The following is a 25,874-nucleotide window of genomic DNA, read 5'->3' as shown; positions in this document are numbered from 1 at the left end:
AAACCAATTATGATCGATTTTTTTTTCTAGCACCAAACCATAGTCAATTTTTTTTCTCTCGATTTGACTCGAATTATCTGTTTGGTACGATTTCTCGTTTTTCTTTTTACACCCCTACTTACTATATACAACTTCGAAAAAGTAGAAAGTGTGCCCGATAATAGAAGACCCATTAATTGGGCATTCATTTTGGTCACATGAAAATTTAGAAGTAATTTGATAGGTGGTCAGGAAGGGAGTTAATTATGTATTTAAAATTAGCATAGTTAATACAATGTTTGGTAGTTTTTTAGTGTTTTTTGTAAAATTCAGCACACCAAACGGGGAGCGATTCAAGTACATGTGTGACCTAAAGTCAAAATTTAATGCGATGCCAAAGTTTTAGAAGAAATTTATAATATATATTTTTAGCTGAAGTCTATTCTTCTAGATTTTTAAGATGGAAAGTTATTTTTATTTTTTAATAATTGATTTTCTCTAATAATTCATTTTCAATTGATAATATAGTAAACCTATTTAATCTTTCTTAAGACATTATTGATCTTAGTAAGATTAAGTCAATTTTAATTTTGAAAAACTTATTTCTCTGAGGCAACTATTCATTTTTAATTTTATAGGAACTATTATCATTATTCTGTAAGCAATATAAACATTTGAAAAAAAATTAAGTTTTTTTATTTGATTGAATATGTCGATTAGAGTATTATCTTCTACTTGTACTATTTCCCTTAACAATTTTAATTCAGAAAAATAAGTCTAAACCATCAATATCAGAGTGACTATTATGTTTTAGGGAACATTCAAGGTTATACAATATTTGTTAAATTCTTGTCATCTAATAATCTCAAATGTTTACCACTAATTAATAAGAAACCAAAACTATTTCCATATACTTCAAACTGTTCAAATCTATCTTGAGTAAAAATGAAAAGGCTTGATCTACTATGTACACGAATTAATCAATTCTAAAAGATTCTTCAAGAGACGTGTGAATTAATTACCAACTTTTTCATCAATTGTTTTCCTTTTATACGAAATTCGGGTACTATATTATTTCAAATGCAAGTCAAATAGTTATTTTATTTATATATCTAAAAAAAGTTTTTTCTTTTATATGAAAAACTGTACTTTTGTACTAAAAGTACTACATTTTTTTCCTTCAATAACCTATAAACCTATTATTTCTGAAAAACGGAGCCTCCCAAATTTTTGAGGGTGCACAAGCCTTACTTGTGATAATATTAGAGCAGGCCTTGACATCAAGTAGGATATTTAGTTATTATTTTATAATTCCATATAAATAAAATAGGTATAAGTTATGAGTTAATTTATGTATTATTTTATATAGGATAGAAGATGAAATAACGAAAATCGGAACAACTAAACCCTGCATAATTGATTTTTGTATTGCTTATTCATGCATACTTAAACTTCTGTATTACTAATACCTTTATAACTCTAACGCAATCAGACGTCCCCATAGTGTTTACTATTATATGCAATATATGCATATTGTTTACTAAATCATGGTCAAATAATGTGTATTTAATTATTATTATTATTATTATTATTATTATTATTATTATTATTATTATTATTATTATTATTATTATTATTTTAATTTGATATAAAAGTTAGCGGGGTAAAAGTATTTACGGCTTGGCGGTATCTTGATCCACCAAAACTGGACCATGAGGTCTTTGTCACTCTAGATTATAACCGAAGCACTCTACTTCATTGCCATTTTCAAACGTATAAGAGCCCGTTTGGACATAACAATTTTCTCACTTGTTTCGATTTTTTTTTTACTTTTTTTTTCGAAATTATTGTTTGGCAATAAAATTTTTAATTTTTTGAAGTTTTTCGAAAATTTGAAAAATTTCAAAAAATTATTTTTCAAAATTTTCACTCAGATCACTCAAACATTCAAAAACAACCCAAAATTATATTCATGTCCAAACATCATTTTCACTTGATTTTTTTTTTCTAATTTTACAATTCTTATGTCCAAACGCCCACTAAAACTTCACATAATATATTCAGAAATAGTAATACATTTGACAAAACACCCCCTTCCCATTTAAAAAAAAAAGAAATAGAAAAACAAAATGGAACACGGAAACAGAGAATCTACAAACAGCTAGGAAAAAATGACTATTTGAAATAAATTGTCTCTTGACACAGGGTTATGTGGTTAATTTTGCTCTAAGAGGTCAGAGGTTCGAACATCAACTAACACATCTTTTTTTTGCAAATATTTGAGAGAATCTATGTGCTTAAAAATTGTGATGAAATAAAATTTAATTCATGATTTATTTTAACTTAGGACTCAACAAAACTAATAGACTAAAACTATTTCTTGTCTAGAAATATGATAATTAAAGTTATTATTCCTGTTTTTTTATAAATGTCGACATTTTATAAAAATTCATGGGTATACCCTTTATATCGATCCACCAAACTATATCATGAGGTCTTTGCTCCCCGTATTATAATCAGTGCACCCAACTTCATTGCCATTTTCAAACTATAAGGACCCGTTTGGCCATAAATTTTGCCAAAATAAATTTGAGTTTTATTTGACAAACATATAAAGGTCATAGATTTTGTCAACATTTTGGCAAAATCTCAAATCCCAACCTTTTTGGCCAAAATATTACTATTAGCTGGTTTGGGCCAAAATATTACTATTATATTTTTTAAAAATTGCCCCAAACTTTTGTATTTTATAAAAGAGCCCACAATTTATTATTTTGTAACAATGTTGATTCGTCTTTTCGGTCATATGATAGTGTATCATGTAGTTCATTATAAAAATGATAATTTTGTATCAAATTCATTTATGTTCAGGACTATGATTTGCGATAATATAATGAATGTTATTGATAATGATACTGTTGGATATTTGTGATAGTTTTTAAAACTTGTGGGTATAAGTCATGTTTTATGTTTTTTCAAAATAAATTTGAGAAATATGTTTTGAAAACTGATATCCAAATATATTTTCATCTTCAAACCAAATTTTACAAAAATCAGATTTTTCAGAAGAAATTTAGTAATCTATGACCATAAACTAGCTAAGACTATACATAATTTATTCAGAAGCAATACATCTGTCAAAAACAAACAAAAAAGAAATAGAAAATAAATATGGAACATTGAAACAGAGAATCTACAAACAGCTACGATTCTGCAACCACTTTTGCCCCCCTACCCATTCTTTTTACCTGTCTAAAAATTATCTGTACTCCCACCATGTTAGCTTCCAGACAAATTATTAAAATATGAATACTACAGTAAACTAAAGAACAAAAAAAAATTCAAATATGGACCATTCTACTTAGATCTTTAAACCCCATATCATAATCTATAGCTTTCATTATGTGAACCTCATAACAGTAATTCTGAAGCTGTAAACAGTGACTGCTCTTTAAAAGTTGCTTTCATGACTATTTCTACTACTATAAACAATGCATGTAAAACAAAGTTTTCTATTTTTATGGTAAGCTCAATGCTTTATTCTCTTGTTTGTCTAGCCCTTTTCACTACTCTGCGTTGTGTTATCTTCTTTTTTATCAAAGTTTATTGTCATTTTGTTGTTTGTCTTCTTTAATTTCTGTTCCTAATCATTCCTTCTGTTTCATTGGGTTTTAAGGAGTTTCCTTAGGATGCTTTTTCCTGAGCTTTCCTTTTTGTAAATTTGTAATCTTTTGGAAGTTTCAGATTAGCTTTCCCTTTTCTGATAAGAATCTTTTTGCCACATATATTCTTGATCTGATCCAATATTGCATTTACCCTTTCCTTTCAAATTTGACTTTTTTCTTGAATGCTTTTTCTTGATATTTGGCATTTTTCAGCTCAGAAGGTGAAAGAGTACTAATAAAGATTTAATCTTTTTCAAAAAGTGGACCTAAAGTAAGATTCTTGGAGAGAAAAGTGTGAAAATTTTGAAATTTGCTGCTTTTTGGAGAAGATGTTGTGTGCTTGTTCAGGAGAGCAATTCAAATTTGATGAGCCACCACCACAGTCTCCAGAGTCATTGGCCACTAGGGATTTCTCAGCCAGTGGCCTTTCTTCAAGAACTGGAACAGTAGATTGGGATTCAAAACTTGAAGATGCTCAAGTTGATGAAGTTGAATCAACTTTAAAAGAGGCACTTTCCTTGAATTATGAGGTAATAGCCCTACACAAATCATCTACTTTTATTGACATATTAGCCCTCTTTAAAACTGATTTTGCATTGGAATGAAAGCATAGATGAATCATATAGCCGACCCTGTCTAGTTTGGAATTGAGGGATAGATTATTGATTTTGCTCATTTGTTGTTGGCCTGCAGGAAGCAAGAGCATTGCTGGGGAGGCTAGAATACCAAAGAGGGAATTTTGATGCTGCTCTTCATGTGTTTCAGGGAATAGATATTAGAACCCTGTCCTCGAGAATGTCTAAGGCCATTGCTGAGAGAACGAGGCCTTTAAAACCGCGCTCCAAATGTGATATTGTGCCTGCTGGTGTGATGTCACTGCATTCAGTGAGTCTACTTCTTGAAGCAATTTTACTGAAAGCTAAATCTTTAGAGGAGCTCAGCCGAATCAAAGGTAAAGCCATTTCTTCTTATGCTATTTGGTTGTACTATCGCTTTAGCAACAAAGTTTTATTAGATGAAAATATTTTGTCATATCTTAATTCTACAGGCCATTATCGCTTTTGCACTACCTGGTGTTTGATAAACGCTATGTTAATTGCATTCAGTGAGTCTGCATTTTAGTGCTGATGTATTTGTATGGTTTTAACTCCTTAGATGCTGCTAAGGAGTGCAAAATGATATTGGATGTTGTCGATTCAGCATTGCCGAATGGAATACCAGAGGGGATTTCGGAAGACTGTAAGTTGCTGGAGATGTTTCATAAAGCGCTTGAGTTACTTCCAAAGTTATGGATACAAGCAGGGTATTTGGATGAAGCTGTGCTTGCATATCGAAGGGCTCTAGTCAAGCCATGGAATTTGGATTCCCAAAGATTGGCCTGTATACAAAAGGACTTAGCTGCCACTTTACTCTTTGGAGGGGTTGAAGTTGAGGTTCCTGCTCAATTTCAAGTGTGTGGTTCGACCGCCCCAAAAAATAACTTGGAGGAAGCAATTCTCTTGTTGTTTGTACTCATGAGCAAAATGCTAAATGGTCAAATAGAATGGGATTCTGAAATTATGAACCATTTGACTTTCGCGCTGACAATTTCTGGCCACTCTGAGTCTCTTGCAGATCATATTGAGCAGGTTTTACCAGGAATCTATACCCGAGCTGAGAGATGGTATCTTCTTGCGCTTTGTTACAGTGCTGCAGGTCAGAATGATACAGCGTTGAATCTTGTCAAGAAAATTTCTGGATGTTCAGAAGCCAACCAAGAACCTCATATTCCGTCTCTCTTGTTGGGAGCAAAGCTGTGTTCTCAGGATCTGCAGCAAGCCCATGAGGGGATAAATTTTGCTCGTGCAGTAATTAATTTGGCGAAAAATCAAAACGAACATTTCCTAGTTCAGGCTCATAAACTTCTTGGGGTCTGCTATGGAAATGCTGCAAGAATATCCATTTCAGATTTTGAAAGAAATTTCTGCCAAAGAGAAGCATTAGCAGCCTTAAACTCTACTTTTGCAACTTGCAAGGAGGATCCAGAAATTTTATTTAGTCTTGGATTGGAAAATGCCATCCAAAGAAATTTGACTCCCGCTTTTAATAATGTAATGCGGTACTCAGAAATGGTGGCTGGAAGCACGACCAGAGCTTGGAAATTGTTGGCTTTAGTTGTTTCTGCAGAACAAAGATTCAAAGATGCGGAAGCCATAGTTGATCTTGCTTTCGATGAGACTGGAAAGGTTGACCAGATGGAATATCTCAGACTAAAAGCTGTCCTGCAAATAGCTCAACAACAGCCCAAGCAAGCCATAGAGACGTACAGGATTCTGTTGGCTTTGATTCAAGCACAAAAGGAGTCCACGACAGATGATGAGGTACAGGATGTTACTAACTTCTTCCTCAAATATTTGAGTGTTCAATCACCTGTACCAGCAGAGGAAAAAATTTCCATTTGAATAGGTTTATTCTGACAATCTGATGTATAAAATCCACAGAATAGGATTCATAAAGCAATATTTGGAAGGAGACTAGAGATCATAATTATCTTTGTTTGGTTTGCAGGTAACAGCTCAAAGAAGATTGGAAGTTGAAGCATGGCTTGATTTATCAAGTTTATACACAGATCTAGAGTCATGGCGTGATGCCGAAATATGTATAAACAAAGCCAAAGCAATTCAATTTTACTGCCCTCGGAATTGGCATGCAACAGGTCTAACATTAACTCGTGCAAAAAAAAATGAAGTTTAGATGTATTGCCTTGTTGCTTTCTTATCAGTAATAACTAAACATTATTCCTTGAATACCTATAGGTGCACTATTTCAAGCCAAAGCAAGAGATAAGGAAGCACTTGTTGCACTCTCAGTGTCTCTGTCGATAGAACCAGATTATATCCCCAGTATCGTTTCTACCGCTCAAGTGCTTATGAAGATGGGTAACGACACAGTCCCTATTGCGAGAAGCTTTTTAATGAATGCTCTGCGATTAGAACCCACAAATCATGATGCGTGGTTTAACCTTGGAATGCTAGCAAAGATGGAAGGCTCACTACAGCAAGCGGCAGATTTTTTCCAAGCTGCACATGAGTTGAAGATTTCTGCTCCAGTTCAAAGTTTTGTCTGATAAAGAGTACTAATTTAAGACAGAAAACAAAAACTTGACTACAGCCTCCATCCAGTATCAGTAACGCAATCCAGACAAATAGCGAAAGCAAAGAGTGAAACAATCCAAGAGAGCTCTATCATTTAGTTCTATAGAGTTCTGATAATGAATGGAATAGTATCTAACGATGTTAATATCTCCCACAGATTAATGGACAGGCCTTGGTACCTTGATCTCCAATTCTGCATAGTTGTACTATCACATGCCGTATTCTGCTTCAGTGTATATAACAATTTGGAGTACATTTTTTTGCCGGTTTTTGGACCTATTATGAACACAACTGGATTCAAATGATATCTGGATCTCACAGTTCTTTTGCTTCAGTTCACACCCAAAGCACTAAACATTGACAGTGCAAGTACTTCTTGGCAAATGAAGAGAAAAAGATCTCTCTCTCTTATTCTGTGTTTTTCCACCCTTCTATTTGTATTTTCAGGACAAATCTTTCTTCAACCTTCACTTGAATAAATAAAATAGAACAAATCTTAACCCCATAGAATAGTTTATCTTACTGCAAATATTAGAGAAAACACTCGAATGTACAGGATGAACAACTATATCCCAACGTTCACTAAATATTTCATACTAGTAAAATTGGTCTTGCTAATTTTTGTAACGACCGAGAAATTTTTGGGATCATGTACAATTCAAAACTTGGTGGATAATAAGCTTGTTAATGTTAATTTATATTTTAATTTTACTGTATGTATACTTTGCGTGAATACAGAATACTTTACGCATCCCGCCTTTGTACGTATACTTTACCACTATCATATAAAGTCATTGACTTCTCTAATTATCTTCTTAGCTTGATAACTAGTTCATGAACTCCTAATATCATCAACACCCAACTACTCCCATTCCTTAATGTCTCCGAGTTAGTATTTGATCTAAAATGTTAAATAAACAAAAGACCTACTTCTTAATAATTTGATAGTTTTTATTGCACTTGAACATAATATTTGACCCTTAAAAGATTTTTGTTAACATTTTTTATTCCTTCATTCGTTAAATTAGAGCAAATCTAAATTTTGACTCTACACCGGCCATAACGTCATTGTATCAATTTATGACTTTGACCTTAGCGTCGTCATTAATTAAAAGTACAAAAGGCACAGCAGCAAGTCCAACTCAAAATATCTCAAGTCTCAGCTGAGCTGACCGTAAGCTGACCGGAGACAATGAGCAATAAACCGTTGAACACTCTCCGGCCAACCGAAACCCTAGAACTGGAAAGCGGACTCTCTTTAGTCCCACGCATTAAGCTTCTCTTAACAATCTACCGCGCCGACAAGTCTGTTTCTCCGATCGACGAATGGAAGTTCAAGCGATCACTGATCGATTACATAAAATCCTCATTCTCCATCACTGTTCCTGAAGAAGACCTTGAAATCAGGAAATTTAAAGACCTCAACAAGCGCAAGCGTGAGGAACCAGTGGCTCGTGGCCGCCTTTTTGTTCATGACTTAGGGTTTCTGTTGAGGGTGATTGGTGAAACTGAGGATGTTGTGGAGAGAGCTGATAAAAAGTTTCTGGAATGGAGGAGAGGGTTTGTGGAAAAGTTGGATGGAATTGAGTTGAGTTTGGAAGGTACTAAGTTTAAACTGGATGTAGCTGTGCCGGTGTCTGATGATTTTGGAGGAATGCGGAAGGAGTGGGAAGAGATTATTGCTTTTGGTGCTCGTGGTTAGTAAATATTTTATCTTTTTTAGTATTTTGGATATAATGCAGCTGAATTACTAATGTCGGTACACTTACTTTATGTTTAGTGTTGTTTAGAGATTCGTATGTTAAAAGAAAATGTAGAAACCCTTTGAAAGAATCCAATGGAGCGGAACGAATTGTGAAGATTCATATAGCTGACCAAATTGTTTGGGGCTGAAGCACATTAGTAGTTTTTGTTATGGTGCAGCTGAATGCAGCTATAACATTCTGTGTGCTGTCAGTTCTATTATCATTATCACCGCACCCCGCACCCCCGTTTTATTTGTTCAATTTTTTGGAGAAGAGTTGTTTATTGATGTATGCTTCCTTGTTCTAGTAGCCGGAGAAGAAAAAGCAAGAATAGTGAAGAAACTTGGTTCTATTCATTTTAAATAAGAAGAATAATAGTCTGTTTTCACTGATCTGTATGACTTTTCTACAATGTAGAAAGTCCATCTGCCTGAAAAGTGATCAATGAAATGTGATAGTTAGGAAAATCTGGATTTTAAATTTGAAATGAGGAGCTAAGAAGAATACATGCTAAAGCAAAAGACATTTAAGTTATGTGGTGTAAATGGCAGACCATATGTTTCTGAAGCTGTACATAGAGGGTAAGAAGCTGAAACTGCTAACAACATGAGCTCCCTCAGCCTAATACTTTCAAAGCTTCTGGACGGGTTTTTATTTTGACCAAGCTCAGAATACTTGGTGGTCCTCACTAAAATTGTTGGTGTAATCATGCCTGCGTGATATGACGCGGCAATGTAGATGGTCCATGTTTTGTTACCAGGTTGGTTCCTTGAAATGATTGTGTCTCCGATTTTCTTCTTTACAGGATATCAGAGGAGTGGAAGGATGCAGCCAGATACAATCGTGTTGAAAGGTATGCCATCACGATGGTTCGCAGAGACGAGGGTCTCATCCAAGCCCTCAATGCTGGTTACTCACACAATATTTTCTGCACTTGGAAAGATAAGGTGCGTGTTGTTCCTTGTTTCTTATTATTTATTTGACTGTTTACCAAAGAAAAATTGTTATCTATTTGACTACTTGTTTGACATTTTGAAATGTTGGTTATCACTCTTATTGGAAGTCATCGCTTGTCACTTACAACGAGCAATATGAAGCAAGGGTTTATCACTTCATGGGTGAAGGCTGTGCATTTTAGAGAAGCGTGTGCTTCACTTCTCTTTTCGCTTTAAGCCTCATGTACCTTGTCGCTCTTTTACACTTTTTACTTTTAAAAACATTGTTGGTTATGAAGTTGATTGCTGTCTATTTGGTCATTAGTACTTGCAGCTGCTTCCTGTATATTCGCGCACTTAACTTGTCAAGTGCTTTTTTTACCATTTCTTAGAAGAGTTCTAACCAGCAATATAGATGCCTACCAAAAGTTTTGGAAAGTTTTTTATTCATTGATAGTGTTACCTATCTCTACTCCCTTTTTTCCTTTCTCTTGAGAGGGTATAATGTATATTATGCCCTTATTTATCTTCAGTTGCACTTATCCACGAAAATATGGGAAAGGAAAGAAACTGGCTGGTCTTTCATCGTTGCTTTCCAGATTTTAGCTCTTAAGCTTATCACGTATTTGTACAAATATTTTCTTGGGTAACGCTATCTTCCTTTATTTTGCTTATCTCATCTTTTTCTTGGATAGGAATCTTCATGTTGCTGAGGATAATAGTATAGGTGACGATGCAGATGAAGGAGACATTGTTTCTGGTCTTCATTGTAAGATTGTAGTGCGGTTTGAGAAGCACAATGACTTCTGTGGCGCCTTGAAGGTTTTGTGTGGTCGCTCATTGCAAAAGGTATATTTGTTGGAACATCAGTCTACTGTTTTTACTTTTTCCTATAGTGAGCACCCCTTGGCACTCTGACGGGAAGCAGCTGCTCTGCCAAAATTGAAAGAAATGAATTGCTTTTACATATCTGAAAAGAAGAAAAATTTGAGGTGTGTCTACATCGTAATTGATGCTCTTTTGAAACATATTGGAGAAATGTACTTTATAGATTTAGTCTTTCATCTTCTTTAGCACACAAAGACGTTTATGAATGAAATATCTGACATGTGCTCGGATATATGTATAAGCAATTAGGCATTACTCAACTATTGTTTTAGTAAGTTTTCATCAAAAAGCATAACGCTTTAATAAGTCTCCCTTTGTCTTATTTTATGTGACGCACTTTTCTTTTTAGTCTTTCCCAAAAATAATGACACATTTTCGTACTTAGGGACAATCTGACTTTAAACATCTCATTTTACCCTTAATGACATGATTTTACAGCCACAAAGTGTCTATGGCATGTTTTAGATCACAACTTTGAAGAGTCTTGCTTTCTTTCTTAAACTCCAGGCTCAATCAAACATCTTTATATAAAAAAATGGGACATAGGAGTACTTTTGCTTGTGCTTATGCATTCATATTAGTTGTTAACAATCCTTGATGGTGTTGTTGCTCAACCGCCAAAGTAGATCTTATGTACTCCAATTGTAATGACACATTCTGCTGATTCTTCAAAGAAATTGATTTTCATTTGATGCTATTGTTTTTTGGTTAATCACGTGATTGATAATTGTGCAGCAAGGATCACGACTCAGGGCTGATTATGACGTGACTTGGGATAAGGTTGGATTCTTCCAAGATGCTAGACATCAAATAGAAGAAAGAAAGAGAATGCCAGCAAGAGGAGTGGAAGAAAGAGATGAAGTTCATAGACATCACTCGCGAGTCTCTCAATTTAGTTCTGAGGAAGGACGGCGAAAGAGATTCAAGGTCTAAAGGACACACTTTTAGATACATATCCTTCAATTCCTATTTGTTACTATAACAACTGTTATTTATTTCTTCTCTACCTCTTGCTCTTTCAAACGTGACAGAGTTGAAAAAGTAATTAAAGTGGCACATCAATTTAGGTAGGAGATTAAATTGAATAAATCTCTTGTTGAATTGCAGGAATAGGGGCAGGACCTTTATGTTCACTTTTGGAGAATTCCCCTGATCTAAGCAGAGACCTGAAGATGATATGTAGTTTTTAAAGGGTCGAGGCATGATAAATTATCTGATTCTATTATGTGGCTCCATTTTAACAGGTAAATGTTCCTTCTACAGAGTCCAAGCTGTACCTTCTTCTGAATTTAAACACTGTGGTCAACTTACAACTCTTTAAGCTTATAAACCGGTCAAACTGGCTTGTATGCATCTTTTGGCTTATCTACGCATTTGGTAAATATCCAAAATGCTTATAAGCCAAGTGCTTATAAGCTAAAATCAGTCATAAGTTGGTCATCCCCGCTTTTTAGCTTATAAGCACTTTTAGTTTGACCAACACTTTTGCTAGTTTATCCTTAAAATTCAGAACTTTTAGTCATTTTAACAAAAGCATAGTTTATCAGCACTTTTTTATCAAACACATCAACTGCTTATTATCAATTTCAGTACTTGTATCCAAACACGTAAATGCTTATTTTAAAAATCAATTTCAACACTTAAAAAAGCTTTTCAGCACTTCAAGCTTATCAGCTATTTACAATCGGCTAATCCAAACGGGCTATTAATTTGTTCTTCGAAAAAGCTCTCAAGCAATTGGCAACCCACATGCCCGTCCCTGTTGCTTTGCTATGAACAAGTCAATGCGTTATAATTCTACAGACTTCTGTTATACTGCCACCTTAAAAAGGAAAAAAAGAAAAGAGCAGGAGAAATGAATGAACATATATAATAAGGGAAAAACTTTTGCTCAATGAAAGTGGATACACTAAACTAATTTATCGGACGCTGTTGAATATTGAAATAGAAGGTAGGAGTTGCTAATGTATGGAAGCCGGTGAAGAAACAATCACACACTAAAAATAGAGACTAATTCCATTGTGTCAATCTAAGAGACAGGGACGCTACATGCTAGAGCAGAAAGATCTAGAAAGGAATAACAAACTTTGAGTCTGTAGTCTTGCCAACTCTAGAAAGCTCAAGATCCAACTCCATTTGGCAGTGGTCTTACCATTGTGATTCTGTGAAAAGAATTAAGAATATGTTCGCTCTTGGAGTTGCATATATCATAATACTTTCTAATAGCCTATTTGGCCAAACTTCTAAAAATCAGCTTATTTTAAGGAGTGTTTTTTTTCAAAAGTGATTTGTTCGTAAGTACTTTTGGGGAGAAGCAGTTTGTGTTTGGTTAATTAATTTGAATAGCACTGAGCAGCAAATTAGTGTTTGGCCAAACTTTTGAGAAGTGCTTCTAAGTGTATTTTTCTCAAAAATACTTTTGGGAAGAAGCTACTTTTTTCTGCTTTTCCAAAACTGCTTCTGTTTCTAATCAAAAATATTTTTTTCTTTCTAAAAGCTTGGCCGAACACGTCAACTTTGAAATAAAAGCTCTTTTTTTGAAGGGTTTGGAGAAGCTTGGCCAAACAAGCTATAAGTGAGGTTGAGCAGAAGTTAATGGAGTAACATAACATATTAATTGGGTTTATAGGCTCTATGGGCATAGGAGGCATTTTAACCTTATCTTCACTGCTCAATTGCAACACTTTAATCCAGTGGTCGACTATGCTTATTGAACAACATTATTAGAGGATAGGTTCAGCTAATTTCTTTAATGTTTGCTCAACAAGAAGTCGCCAAGTTTATAGCCACTTAGCCAGCCATATGTCTTCTTTATACGTGCTGGTGAGAGACTCGAGTAATTTTTGTTAGTACACACTGTTTTGGAAACTCCAGTTCACACCACTTGTTTAGCTGACCTTTCCACCAAGGATCCATGTTAGAAGGAATTTGTTCTGGTTTAGATCCATTTTTTCTAGAGTTCTGTAGTAAAAGAAATGAGTCAATTCCCTAGATGGTCATCCATGTTATAGAAATTACTCAAGAAAATCACTTTTATATTTTTTTAGGACAATAAAATTACTCATGTTTGCCTATATATCTCAAAAGATCACTACTCACTCACTAGAATCATTTACCATGTCATTTACAATACCTATTTGTACAAGAATAACCTATTCTCTAACCTACAACAATTTGATCAAAGATCCAAAATATATGTTAAATGACTGTTTTTCAAGGATCACTTTTCAAAAGCTTATTATGATAATGGTCATTAAGGCAATATAAGATTTTGTAGTAATTAGGAGAGGTAATTACCGTAGCGGGAGGTTTTGACAGTTGGGGCAAACCATTAATCGAAGTCCTGTGATACACAATTTGAAGCTTGACCTCTAATAGACAAAGAGCTGCTGAAACTTTCAAATTTTTAGCCCGACGAAATAAAATCAAGTTAAAAAGAATAAAAACTAGTTTGGCTGGGGTTAGAATGACAATATGTTGATAAGATTCTAATTTTTATTTTATTTTAAAATGAATACCAAATATCATTAAAAAATTGCCTCAAAGCACTAACAAGAAATAGCACTGTCAATCACCAGAACCAACGAAAATATTATCACAAAAGACTTTTGTGACGACCTTAAAATCTGTGAAACTAGTACTCTGATTGAAAATTATTTATGACTATCCTTAAAAATTGTCACAATTAAAGAATAAAATTGCCACAAGAGTAGTAGAGATCACCACTAAAAAAAGGATTCACATGAGTGATTTTATTATCCTAAAAAAAAAGGTCCAAAATAGGTTATTCTTGTATAAATATGTATTTTAAATGACATGGTAAACGATTCTAGATTCTAGTGGGAGAGTGTGAGTAGTGACCTTTTGAGATTATAGGCAAACATGAATGATTTTATTGTCCTAATAAAAATTAAAGTGACTTTTTTGAGTAATTTCCATAACATAGATGACCATTTAGGGAATTGAGTCTAAAAGAAATATATAGAATTAAAGTAGTAAGTTCACAAAATAACTTTTAAAAATTAACTTCTATCAAGTTTTACTAAAATTAGCAATCTGTTTAGTAAAAAATGGAATCAATGTGGTAGATTTTGAATTTCTTTTTTCTGATTGGATTGCTAATTTAAAAGTTGTAGAGTAAAACTTGATAGAAGTTAGTTCTAAAAAATTAATTTGTAAACTTGCTCCAATTCTATATATTTGGGAGTACTAGGCTTTGTGCTTCACAAACTTAGTGTCACTGAAAGGGTCCTGAAAATGGCTGCTCTTCAGTTAAGCGACTTGACTTGAAAGCCCAAGGTCCAATGTTACGCAGCTTGAAGTCTAGTCTTGACCCGATTCCTTCGGCAAACTTATGTTTCTGTCATTTATTGAACTTCTGCCTGCTGTTGCTGCTCTTGTTATCTTTCTGCATTGTGTAAAATGAGAAGGTCAATTTAGTGCTGGCCCTTTACAGAGCATCTTTATTTGCTTCTTCTTCTGGTTTAATTCGGTATGGTACTTACTGTTCCCTAAAGGCTAAGATAAGAACACATCGCTCTTTATGTTGTTTTGGCAACGGCTTTGCATATCATTTTCACTTTAGAATGTTGTTGACAACAATATTTACCAAGTGTTTACAAGTCTAGCTGATTGATTAGTTAGATAGTTTATAAAAATTGGCTAAGTTGATTGGGCGATTCTCACTTGCTTTCAATATACGTCTGGTATTAACATGTTCAAAGCTGCTAGTGAAATGCAATGTTTATCACAATCATACTATATCTCAGAACTGCTTGTATCCGGCTAATAAATACGTACACTTTATCATCATAGACTGCCAAACTCATTTGGCCCTTTTTCTTTTTTGGGGTTGGGAGGTTAGTGGGGTTTAATCTAAAGAATAAAGTTGAGGCTTAATGACGCATTGATGTTGCCTGCAATTGCGACTGTCCAAAATTTCTGGTGTACCCCAACCTAACACCTCTAACCAACATTTCTGATTGGAAATTCCTAGCTCCTTTAATATAATTGTTGTGATCCATTTTGTTTATGACCAACCCCTAATTGGCTACCCAGTTACCTATTGTTTACACCGGCTATGCTTTAAAAAACAATTAAAAGCCCATCTACATTATTTAATTTGTTTTGTTTTTTGCAGGATCCTTGTGTGCTTTGGTTTAGCAAACCGATCTTTCCACATTGCAAAACTACGATCAATAGAAGTACTGAATTCTCTAAAGCATGCTTAGTTGGAGAATGGAAACGAAGTATATTTCATAATCATTTAGTCCTTTTCACTTCATTAACATATCTCCTTTGTTTTCACTTCATAAATATATCTCCTTTATATAATTAAAAGAAACGTGAAGTGATCTTCGAACCGAAGTTTAGGCCGCCAAGCTAATAAAACTGCAAAATGTGGACAACAATTAAACACCAAAAAAGGGTAAAAATAGCACGGGCTAGCCATCGAATTGATAATTGAAAAATAGCCAGCGTTTGCAAGTCATTGAAAAATAGTCACTATTTTGTTGCAACACGGAAAGTTCCAGCATAATATACTGGAGATTGATGTACCTGTGTATGAACTTCCAGCATATTATGCTGGACCAGTATATTATGTTGGAACTCCAATATATTATGATGGAGTTCCAGTATATTTATATTGGAACTCCAGTATATTTTATACTGGAGTTCCAGTATATTATGCTGGAAGTTCACATGTAAAAATTCGAACTCTAGTATATTATGTTGGAATATTTTCTGGATTTTGAACAGTATTTTCGTTCAGATTTATCTTCATATGAAAAATGACTAAATTTCGATTATTTTTGAAACTGTGACTATTTTTCAATTATCACTTGTAAATCTGACTATTTTTGAATTTCACCCGAAGGACCAAATCGGATTATCAACGATTCAACAGTAATGCGGATTTATTAGTGAAATTGAAAATCAAGTCTGGTGGCCGCTTACATCAAAAGCTGAGATATTCCATATATACCAAATAGCAATCATCTGTTGTTGAAATTCAGAAAGTTTGTGACGATCACAGAAATTAAAATACTAATTACATTTGGATAAATGTCATTTAGAAAGGTGTGCGCACTTCATGAGTCAAGGTCTGATAATCTAGCCAATCAAAAAGGTCTTCGATTTAATATTACATTATCCATTAGTTCTATTATTTTTTCACTAGAAAGTGATATTAGGATGTAATTTTCATACTCATGGTACTACAATAATTATTCTAACGAAAAGGGTACAGAATGTTCTTTTTCGCACTTATATCTCTATGAAGCCTGGACTTTCTTCTCTATAGGCTTGAATAATAAATCAGATGATCTTTAACTGGAGGTTTGGGATTCAATTCCAAAGAATGGAGAGATTTCTGATTGGAGGTTTCCCTATTACTGTGTTCTCCGCGGCCCGAACCCGAAATAGTTGGGCCAGCGTATGCATACCTAAAGGTTAAAGAGAAAAAAATCTATAAGGTTTTCAAAGAAAACTATGATGTAGACAGAAATAAGAACGACGTTATGTGGATAATTATCTTTGAATCTCTGAATAAAAACAAAGTCAAGGTGGAAGCAGGTAAGTGACATCGTTTTTTTGAAATTTATTAATTACTAGTGGTTACCACAGCTAATAATGATGTGATTTTTGTCAATACTGCCCAATCTTAGTTTGATATGTTCCTCAAATATACACCCAATCTTATTTCCATTCAGCATTTCGCATAATTTAAATGAAGTAATTCAAAGCAGTCTACGATTATCGAATTCAAGATAATCCACAAAGAAAATAGAGTTCTTTATCGTTTTTTATTTAAAGGGAATCAGAACGTTCAAAAATTCTCTAAGGGAAGAGGAATTATTTCCTTTTTTCTAATTGTCAAAACCATCTTGAAGACGGCAGTTAGGCCTTTCTTACCATTTTATTTACCTCCATAGTTGAAATAAAAACGCAATTACTAGAAGGGTAAATTGATCTTAGTTTCAGCTATTGTACAAATTTAGTTATTTACTCTTTTGAGCCTTGCCAAGCTCCTAGATTCTTCAATATAAGAACGTTTCTTTCCGTTCTTACCAAACGTGATAAAAAAGGAATATTTAAAATTTAAAACAAAATAGAAAAGGAAGATCATTTAAATCAAGCCAAAAGCCTCACAATCATTATGTCGATATTTCATTCAATTTGAGCCGTAGTAAAAAAATCCCTTCCCAAAATCTTAGGACTAAATCTAAAATAAATCCTATTTTTGTGTCAATTTTTTTATAAAATAATTGACAAATTTTCAAACGCCGGCTGATTGTACATTCAAGAGATAAACAATAAGCTGTTAAGATATTTAATCTTTAATTCGTTAATACGGTTGATTAAGCTCAACAACAGTACAATTCAAATCAAATGAACCAGCATAACTTGGTAACAAGCATAGTCCTAATTAAAATGAATTAAAGTTGACATTTAAGTCTAACCACATCCTTTCCGAGATAATGATGCATTGATGTTGTGTGGCAATTGCGACTCTCCAAAATTTCAAGTTTAGTCGTCGCCAACTTAATACCTCTAACCAACCTGTTGTGATCGAAAATTTCTAGCACCTTTAATATATTTGTTCTGATCCATTTGGTTTATGTAGTCAGCCTATCTATTAAATTAATGACCTAAAACTAAATTTTAATAAGAGTAAAATTTAAACACAGATATCAAATTTTATTTTTATTTTTTTGTACTTGTTGTTTATACATAAAGTCTTTAACTTCACATTGTAATATTATCATTTGTATTAGCCATGTGTTTTTAATGTATTACTTTTCTTATTTTTAAAAACTTTATTTATTAATATGAAAATTCGATTAGTTTAATTCAAAGTTCTAAATATTAATTCTACTACTAGAGTGTTACAGCCTTATTCAATACATACTTCACTATTCTCTAAACAAAAATAAGATTATAAATTCTACTATTATAAAATTTTGAAGCCTCAAAATATTGGAGGTCTAAAGCAAACGCTTTAGTAGCTTCCCCTTGAGCCGCCCCTACTCAAATCAACCCCTAATTGGCTACCCGGTTATTTGTTTACACCGGCTATGCTTTAAAAAGAAATAGCATGTTAGAAACCCTATAAACGTTATTTAAATTGTTTTTAGTAGGATCCTTGTGTGTTTTGGTTTAGCAAAATAATCTTTCTGTTGAGGTTTTGTTTTTAAGATGAAATATTCTTAAAATGAGGGTGAATGGGAAATGGAGGGAAAATAAAATTTTGAGTAAAATTTTAAGTTTCCCCCTCTTGACAATGAGACATTGTCCCATATTGGAAGAGGAAGACATTTTTGGTAGGTATATATATAATTGCTCTTCTTGTAGCTCTTAAAGAGTTAAGAAGAAAGCAAGCCTCGCGCCGTCGTCGTCGCTCGCTCGGCTACGGCTACGGCTTCGGCTTCGGCTTCGGCTTCGGCGGCTTCGGCTTCGGCTTCGGATTTATTTGTTAATAGTAAATATTAACGTAAGATTATCCGCATTTGTAACGGATATTTTTCAATCCGTGTATTGACCATTTGGCAGCCGCCTAATGCTCTTCCCACCATGAAGTGCTTGCTCCACCATGGAGGGTGGACGTTTGGTCTTCTTCAACATTTTGCTGCTATATATACGTGCAGCAGATGTTGAAGAAAGACACTCAACACACAACATACAATTCGCTCAACAAATTGGCTATACATTGCACTCCTTCCTCTCAGCATTTCCATACGATTTTCTGAGTATATACTCCTTCGTTCTGCATTATTTTTTAACTTCAAACAAAGCAACTGTAAGTGTGATTTGCTACCGAACTTTGTGTTCGCTGAAACACTGGGGTTTGAAGTACCGCTACACCAGTGTGTTATTCGTTCTATCCTGGGAGGAAATAATCCATTACCTTGGGTACTAGGAGGGGATTAAATTCCTTAAGGAAACACTGTGAATTCAGTGGGCTCGAATTTATTATTGTTCATAACGTTAACTTATATTTTGCAGAATTATTATTTACAAATACAACAATATTGGCGGGAATAACAATCTTAAGAAATTTAATATTAATTTACTGTATTTGTGTTATTCTTATTATTCTGCAAACTAAAACCTTTGTGGTTTGTGTACTCCCGTTTTGGAGAGTTAAGCCTTCGTGACGTTTTGTTGGATATTAAAATCTACGTGATTTTTACTCCAGTTTGAAAACGTGTATTAAACGTTTGTTTGTGTCATTCTTTTACAGAAAAAATGATGACTGAAAGCGAAAACCAAGCTGTTTCGATGGTAACTGCCAACGCATCGACAAGCCGAACACCGGCGTTGGCACCGGCAGAAAAACCCGGAAAATTTTTCGGGATTGATTTCAAGCGCTGGCAGCAGAAGATGTTCTTCTACTTAACTACGTTATGTCTACAGAAGTTCATCAAGGAAGATATTCCTGATCTGCCAGATAAAACTCTAGATAATGAACGCTTTCTCGTGATTGAAGCGTTGAAGCATTCTGATTTTTTATGCAAGAATTATATTCTTAGCGGGCTGGATGATAATCTGTATAATGTATACAGTAGCATGGAGACCTCAAAAGAATTGTGGAATGCGCTTGAAAAGAAATATAAAACTGAAGATGCCGGGATGAAGAAATTCGTTGCCGCAAAATTTTTGGACTACAAAATGGTAGATAGCAAATCTGTTATTATCCAAGTCCAGGAATTGCAAGTGATTATTCATGATCTACTTGCTGAAGGTCTTGTCATCAACGAAGCATTCCAAGTAGCAGCAATGATTGAGAAGTTGCCTCCATTGTGGAAGGACTTCAAAAATTATTTGAAACACAAACGAAAGGAAATGTCCCTTGAAGATCTCATTGTTCGGTTGAGAATCGAAGAGGACAATAAAGCTGCTGAACGGAGAGGCCGTGGAAATTCAACAATAATGGGAGCAAATATTGTTGAAGCTAACAAAAAGAGGAAGAAGGCTTCTGGTCCGAAATACAACCCAAGCAAGAAGCGGTTCAGTGGAAACTGCTACAACTGTGGGAAAACTGGACACAAGTCTACGGAGTGTCGTGCTCCGAAGAAAGACAAGAAAAGAGGTCAAGCAAACATGGTAGTAAACCATGATGATGTTGATAACTTGTGTGCCATGCTTTCTGAATGTAACTTGGTGGGAAATCCTAAACTGTGGTGGTTTGATTCAGGAGCCACTCGCCATGTTTGTGCAGTTAGAGAGGCTTTTGCTACCTATGCTCTTGCTGAACCCGGAGAGACAGTTTATATGGGAAATGCTTCAACAGCAAAAGTTGAAGGATATGGAAAGATATTTTTGAAAATGACTTCTGGCAAGGTCATGACTTTGAACAATATCCTTCATGTTCCCGAAATGAGAAAGAATTTAGTCTCTACTGGACTTCTTGTTAAGCACGGTTTTAAGTGCGTTTTTGTGTCAAACAAGGTTGTAATTAGTAAGAATGAAATATTTGTAGGAAAAGGTTACCTCATCGAGGGCCTTTTCAACCTAAATGTAATGGTTGTGGAAAATAATAATAATATTTCAGCTTCTTCTTACTTACTTGAGTCAAATGATTTATGGCATGTACGTTTGGGTCATGTCAATTATAAAACCTTACGGAAAATGATTAACTTGGAAGTACTGCCCAAGTTTGAATGCGAAAAATCAAAATGTCAAACATGTGTGGAATCTAATTATGTTAAACATCCTTATAAGTCAGTTGAAAGGAATTCAAATCCTTTAGACTTAATTCACACAGATATTTGTGACATGAAGACAATACCATCTCGCGGTGGAAAAAAGTATTTCATAACTTTTATTGACGATGGTACTCGATATTGCTATGTTTACTTACTGAATAGTAAAGATGAAGCAATAGACGCATTCAGGCAATACAAAAATGAAGTTGAAACGCAACTTAACAAGAAAGTAAAAATGATAAGAAGTGATAGGGGTGGTGAATATGAATCTCCTTTTGAAGAAATATGTTTAGAATATGGAATTATTCATCAAACAACAGCCCCTTACACGCCCCAATCTAATGGGATTGCGGAAAGAAAGAATCGTACATTAAAGGAGATGATGAATGCGTTGTTGATAAGTTCTGGTTTGCCACAGAACTTGTGGGGGGAAACCATTCTTACGGCTAATCGAATATTAAATCGAGTGTCCCATAACAAAACACAATCCATTCCATATGAAAAATGGAAAGGAAGGAAGCCCAACTTGAATTACTTTAAAGTGTGGGGGTGTTTGGCAAAAGTGCAAGTTCCTAAACCCAAAAGGGTAAAGATAGGACCGAAAACCGTTGATTGTGTTTTTATAGGATATGCGACAAATAGTAAAGCATATCGATTTCTGGTTCATAAATTAGAAAATCCCGACATTCATAATAATACGGTTATAGAATCAGATAATGCTGAGTTCTTTAAAAATATATATCTGTATAAAAAGGAATGTGAGTCGTTTGATGAAGGATCTAAACGACCTCGGGAAGAAACAAAAGAAAGTACATGTAATCAGGAGAATCCAAGACGTAGTAAACGTCAAAGAACGTCTACTTCATTTGGACCAGATTTTGTGACTTTCTTATTGGAGAATAAGCCTCAAACATTTAAAGAAGCTATGACTTCTTCGGAATCATTGTTTTGGAAAGAGGCAGTCAATAGTGAAATAGAATCCATATTGAACAACCATACATGGGAATTGGTTGATCTTCCTCCTGGAAATAAACCTTTGGGTTCTAAATGGATTTTTAAGAGAAAAATCAAAGATGATGGCACTATTGATAAATTCAAGGCAAGGCTCGTAGTCAAAGGGTATAGACAACGAGAAGGTCTAGACTACTTTGATACATACTCTCCAGTTACAAGAATTACGTCCATACGAATGTTGGTAGCATTAGCTGCAGTGTATGGCCTTGAAATTCATCAAATGGATGTTAAGACTGCCTTCTTGAATGGAGAGTTGGAGGAAGAAATTTACATGGAACAACCTGAAGGGTTTGTGGTTCCAGGTAAAGAAAAGAAGGTATGTAGACTTGTTAAGTCTCTTTACGGACTAAAACAAGCACCCAAACAATGGCATGCGAAATTTGACCAAACAATGTTGTCAAATGATTTTAAGATAAATGAATGTGATAAATGTGTGTACATTAAAAATGTTCCAAATCACATAGTCATTGTTTGCCTATATGTGGATGATATGCTGATAATGAGTAATGACATTGCCAACATAAATGCTACTAAGCGTATGCTCAATAGCAAGTTTGATATGAAAGACTTGGGAGTTGCTGATTTAATTCTGGGAATTAAGATCCATAAGACTCCTCAAGGTCTGGCATTATCACAATCTCATTATATTAAGACAGTACTTGAAAAATTCAAGCACTTGGGCTTTAAAGTTGCAAAGACTCCAATTGACGTGAATCTTGCATTAGCAAAGAACAAAGGCCAAAGCATATCACAATTGGATTATGCTCGTGTGTTGGGATGCTTAATGTATATCATGAATTGTACACGACCAGATATAGCTTGTGCTATAAGTAAACTGAGTCGATATACGAGTAATCCAGGCCAATCTCATTGGATGGTAATGAAACGAGTTTTGGGATATTTAGAACATACCCAGAACTTTGAATTGCACTACAGTAATTTCCCTGCGGTGATTGAGGGATACTGTGATGCAAATTGGATCACCGGGTCAACTGATTCTAAGTCTACGAGTGGATATGTATTCACTATTGGTGGAGGAGCGGTATCTTGGAAGTCGTCCAAACAAACATGTATTGCCCGCTCTACAATGGAGGCTGAATTCATAGCCTTAGATAAAGCCGGTGAAGAAGTTGAATGGCTCCGGAATTTCTTGGAAGACATTCCATTTTGGCCCAAACCATTGGCACCAATATGCATACATTGTGATAGTCAAGCGGCAATTGGAAGGGCTGAGAGCGTCATGTATAACGGTAAATCTCGTCATATACGACGAAGACATAAAACCATTAGGCAATTACTCTCTAGAGGAATTATCACGATTGACTATGTAAAGTCAAGTGATAATGTGTCGGATCCACTTACAAAAGGCCTAACTAGAGAGGTAGTTGAGAAATCATCAAGGGGAATGGGGCTATGGCCGAGAACAAGTCATTGTGGCGGTAACTCTACCTAGAAGACTGGAGATCCCAAGATCTAGGTTCAAGGAGATCAAACAAAGTCATTAATGACGGTTCAACATTGTCAAATAAAATTTTAGTCCGTTCCCGTGATGAGACAATGTTCAGTACCAAGGATAAAGTATTAAGACTTTTTAATGATTTCTAAATTTGATACGGGGTATATCAAATAGTGTATCTACAGGATGACATGTTTAGGAATCACCTATGTAAGTGTGAAGTGTTAGCCGCTTCAAGGAGAACTTTGTAAGGCCAGTTCTCTACGCACTTATAAAACCAGGCGGTGTTCATGGCTGAAACGAACACAACAATGAGAACCAAAGACGGTTAAGGGTTGATTGTGTGACTTATGGTTGTCTAGGTATACACCAAAGATCAACGGTTCAAAGATATCAAATCTACCGATTGACCGAGTATATCCGACATAAGTTTACTACGGAAAGTTCAAAGGGAAACCTACTTATCCAGATGCGATTAATCTTTACTTGTAAATCACACAGTTTTTCCATGCATACTTCCGTGATATAGCCATTCCCCATTCATGTGGGGGATTGTTGAGGTTTTGTTTTTAAGATGAAATATTCTTAAAATGAGGGTGAATGGGAAATGGAGGGAAAATGAAATTTTGAGTAAAATTTTAAGTTTTCCCCTCTTGACAATGAGACATTGTCCCATATTGGAAGAGGAAGACATTTTTGGTGGGTATATATATATAATTGCTCTTCTTGTAGCTCTTAAAGAGTTAAGAAGAAAGCAAGCCTCGCGCCGTCGCTCGCTCGGCTCGGCTTCGGCTACGGCTTCAGCTTCGGCTTCGGCTTCGGCTTCGGCTTCGACTTTGGATTTGGATTTGAATTTGGTCAAATGATCGATTGATTGATTAATTTTTTGGACCAAATTTATTTGTTAATAGTAAATATTAACGTAAGATTATCCGCATTTGTAACGGATATTTTTCAATCCGTGTATTGACCATTTGGCAGCCGCCTAATGCTCTTCCCACCATGAAGTGCTTGCTCCACAAACATGAAGTGCTTGCTCCACAAACATGTAATGCTTGCTCCACCATGGAGGGTGGACGTTTGGTCTTCTTCAATATTTTGCTGCTATATATATGTGCAGCAGATGTTGAAGAAAGACACTCAACACACAACATACAATTCGCTCAACAAATTGGCTATACATTGCACTCCTTTCTCTCAGCATTTCCATACGATTTTCTGAGTATATACTCCTTCGTTCTGCATTATTTTTTAACTTCAAACAAAGCAACTGTAAGTGTAATTTGCTACCGAACTTTGTGTTCGCTGAAACACTGGGGTTTGAAGTACCGCTACACCAGTGTGTTATTCGTTCTATCCTGGGAGGAAATAATCCATTACCTTGGGTACTAGGAGGGGATTAAATTCCTTAAGGAAACACTGTGAATTCAGTGGGCTCGAATTTATTATTGTTCATAACGTTAACTTATATTTTACAGAATTATTATTTACAAATACAACAATATTGGCGGGAATAACACTTTCCACATTGCAAAACTATCGATCAATAGAACCTGAATTCTTGAGACAATGCTTAGTTCCTCCACGAAGCAAAATATGTCATTATTCTCAGAATGTAAACGTAACAAAGTATACTTCATAATCATTTAGTCCTTTTCACTTTATTAATATATCTCCTTTGTTTTCTTTCTAACTCATCAACCAATCGACTTTGATTGAAACACTAATAGTAAGTGCTCCACAAAGACGTGCGACGAAGAAATGCAACTGTATAAATATTTTTGGTACTTGTAGACATCGGAAATTTGTTAAATTAGTGCATAAAAAATTTGGACTAGGGCCTCTATAAGATGAGCCCATTATGGTTACTTAGTGACGACTTCCAAACCCTAATTCATGTCTATAAATAAGACTACATATGTCCTTCAAAGACAATCTCAGCAATTCCATAAACTCTCGGAATATGCACAAATAGATCAAATATATGATCTCCGAAATTTCATAAAACTCTTGGAATATTCATTAAGAGATCAAAGACATGTCAAATATAAGTTTCTTAAAGTTCTAGCAACATTCAAGATCCAAATGTAGGGTGTGTTTGGTACGAAGAAAAATATTTTCCATAGAAAATATTTTACTAGAAAATATTTTCTTGAAAAATGAGTAGTTTTATCACTTATTTTTCCTTATTTGGTTGGTGAGTGAAGAAAGTACTCGTTTTATTTAAATGAAAGAAAATATTTTTTCTACATCATGAAAAGAAAGTACTCATTTTGTTGAAAAAAAAATACGTTTTCTATTTCAGGAAAAGAAAATACTTAGTTTTAAAATATAAAAGAAAATACTTTT

At 34.6% G+C, this 25,874-nt stretch overlaps 2 protein-coding genes across 4 annotated transcripts; both read left to right on the top strand.

Moving 5' to 3' along the window:
• The first annotated feature begins 3,392 nt into the window (after positions 1 to 3,392).
• LOC107818520 (protein NPGR1) lies at positions 3,393 to 7,082 on the top strand. 2 transcript variants are annotated; one of them, XM_016644554.2, is made up of 6 exons: positions 3,393 to 3,502; positions 3,858 to 4,174; positions 4,338 to 4,596; positions 4,800 to 6,004; positions 6,192 to 6,339; positions 6,440 to 7,082. In XM_016644554.2, the coding sequence occupies exons 2-6, from the start codon at positions 3,974 to 3,976 to the stop codon at positions 6,748 to 6,750; spliced, it is 2,124 nt and encodes a 707-aa protein (XP_016500040.1). In that variant the 5' UTR covers positions 3,393 to 3,502; positions 3,858 to 3,973; the 3' UTR covers positions 6,751 to 7,082. The 2 variants fall into 2 exon arrangements, with proteins under 2 accessions (XP_016500040.1, XP_016500031.1); XM_016644545.2 differs by lacking the exon at positions 3,393 to 3,502 and having other exon boundaries at positions 3,512 to 4,174.
• Positions 7,083 to 7,836: 754 nt separating this feature from the next.
• Positions 7,837 to 15,636, top strand: LOC107818514 (uncharacterized). Of its 2 annotated transcripts, XR_012697221.1 has the most exons (6): positions 7,837 to 8,475; positions 9,329 to 9,470; positions 10,154 to 10,307; positions 11,082 to 11,273; positions 11,454 to 11,590; positions 15,487 to 15,636. XR_012697221.1 is itself a non-coding variant. In XM_075226225.1 (5 exons), exons 1-5 carry the CDS (start codon positions 7,971 to 7,973, stop codon positions 11,457 to 11,459), a joined length of 999 nt encoding a protein of 332 aa, XP_075082326.1. In that variant the 5' UTR covers positions 7,837 to 7,970; the 3' UTR covers positions 11,460 to 11,826. The 2 variants fall into 2 exon arrangements, 1 of the variants encoding a protein (XP_075082326.1); XM_075226225.1 differs by lacking the exon at positions 15,487 to 15,636 and having other exon boundaries at positions 11,454 to 11,826.
• The last annotated feature ends 10,238 nt before the right edge of the window (positions 15,637 to 25,874 follow it).

This window comes from Nicotiana tabacum, chromosome 12 (assembly GCF_000715075.1).
Source record: "Nicotiana tabacum cultivar K326 chromosome 12, ASM71507v2, whole genome shotgun sequence".
Classification (NCBI taxonomy): Eukaryota; Viridiplantae; Streptophyta; class Magnoliopsida; order Solanales; family Solanaceae; genus Nicotiana; species Nicotiana tabacum.
This window is presented reverse-complemented; position numbering and strand designations above follow the sequence as displayed.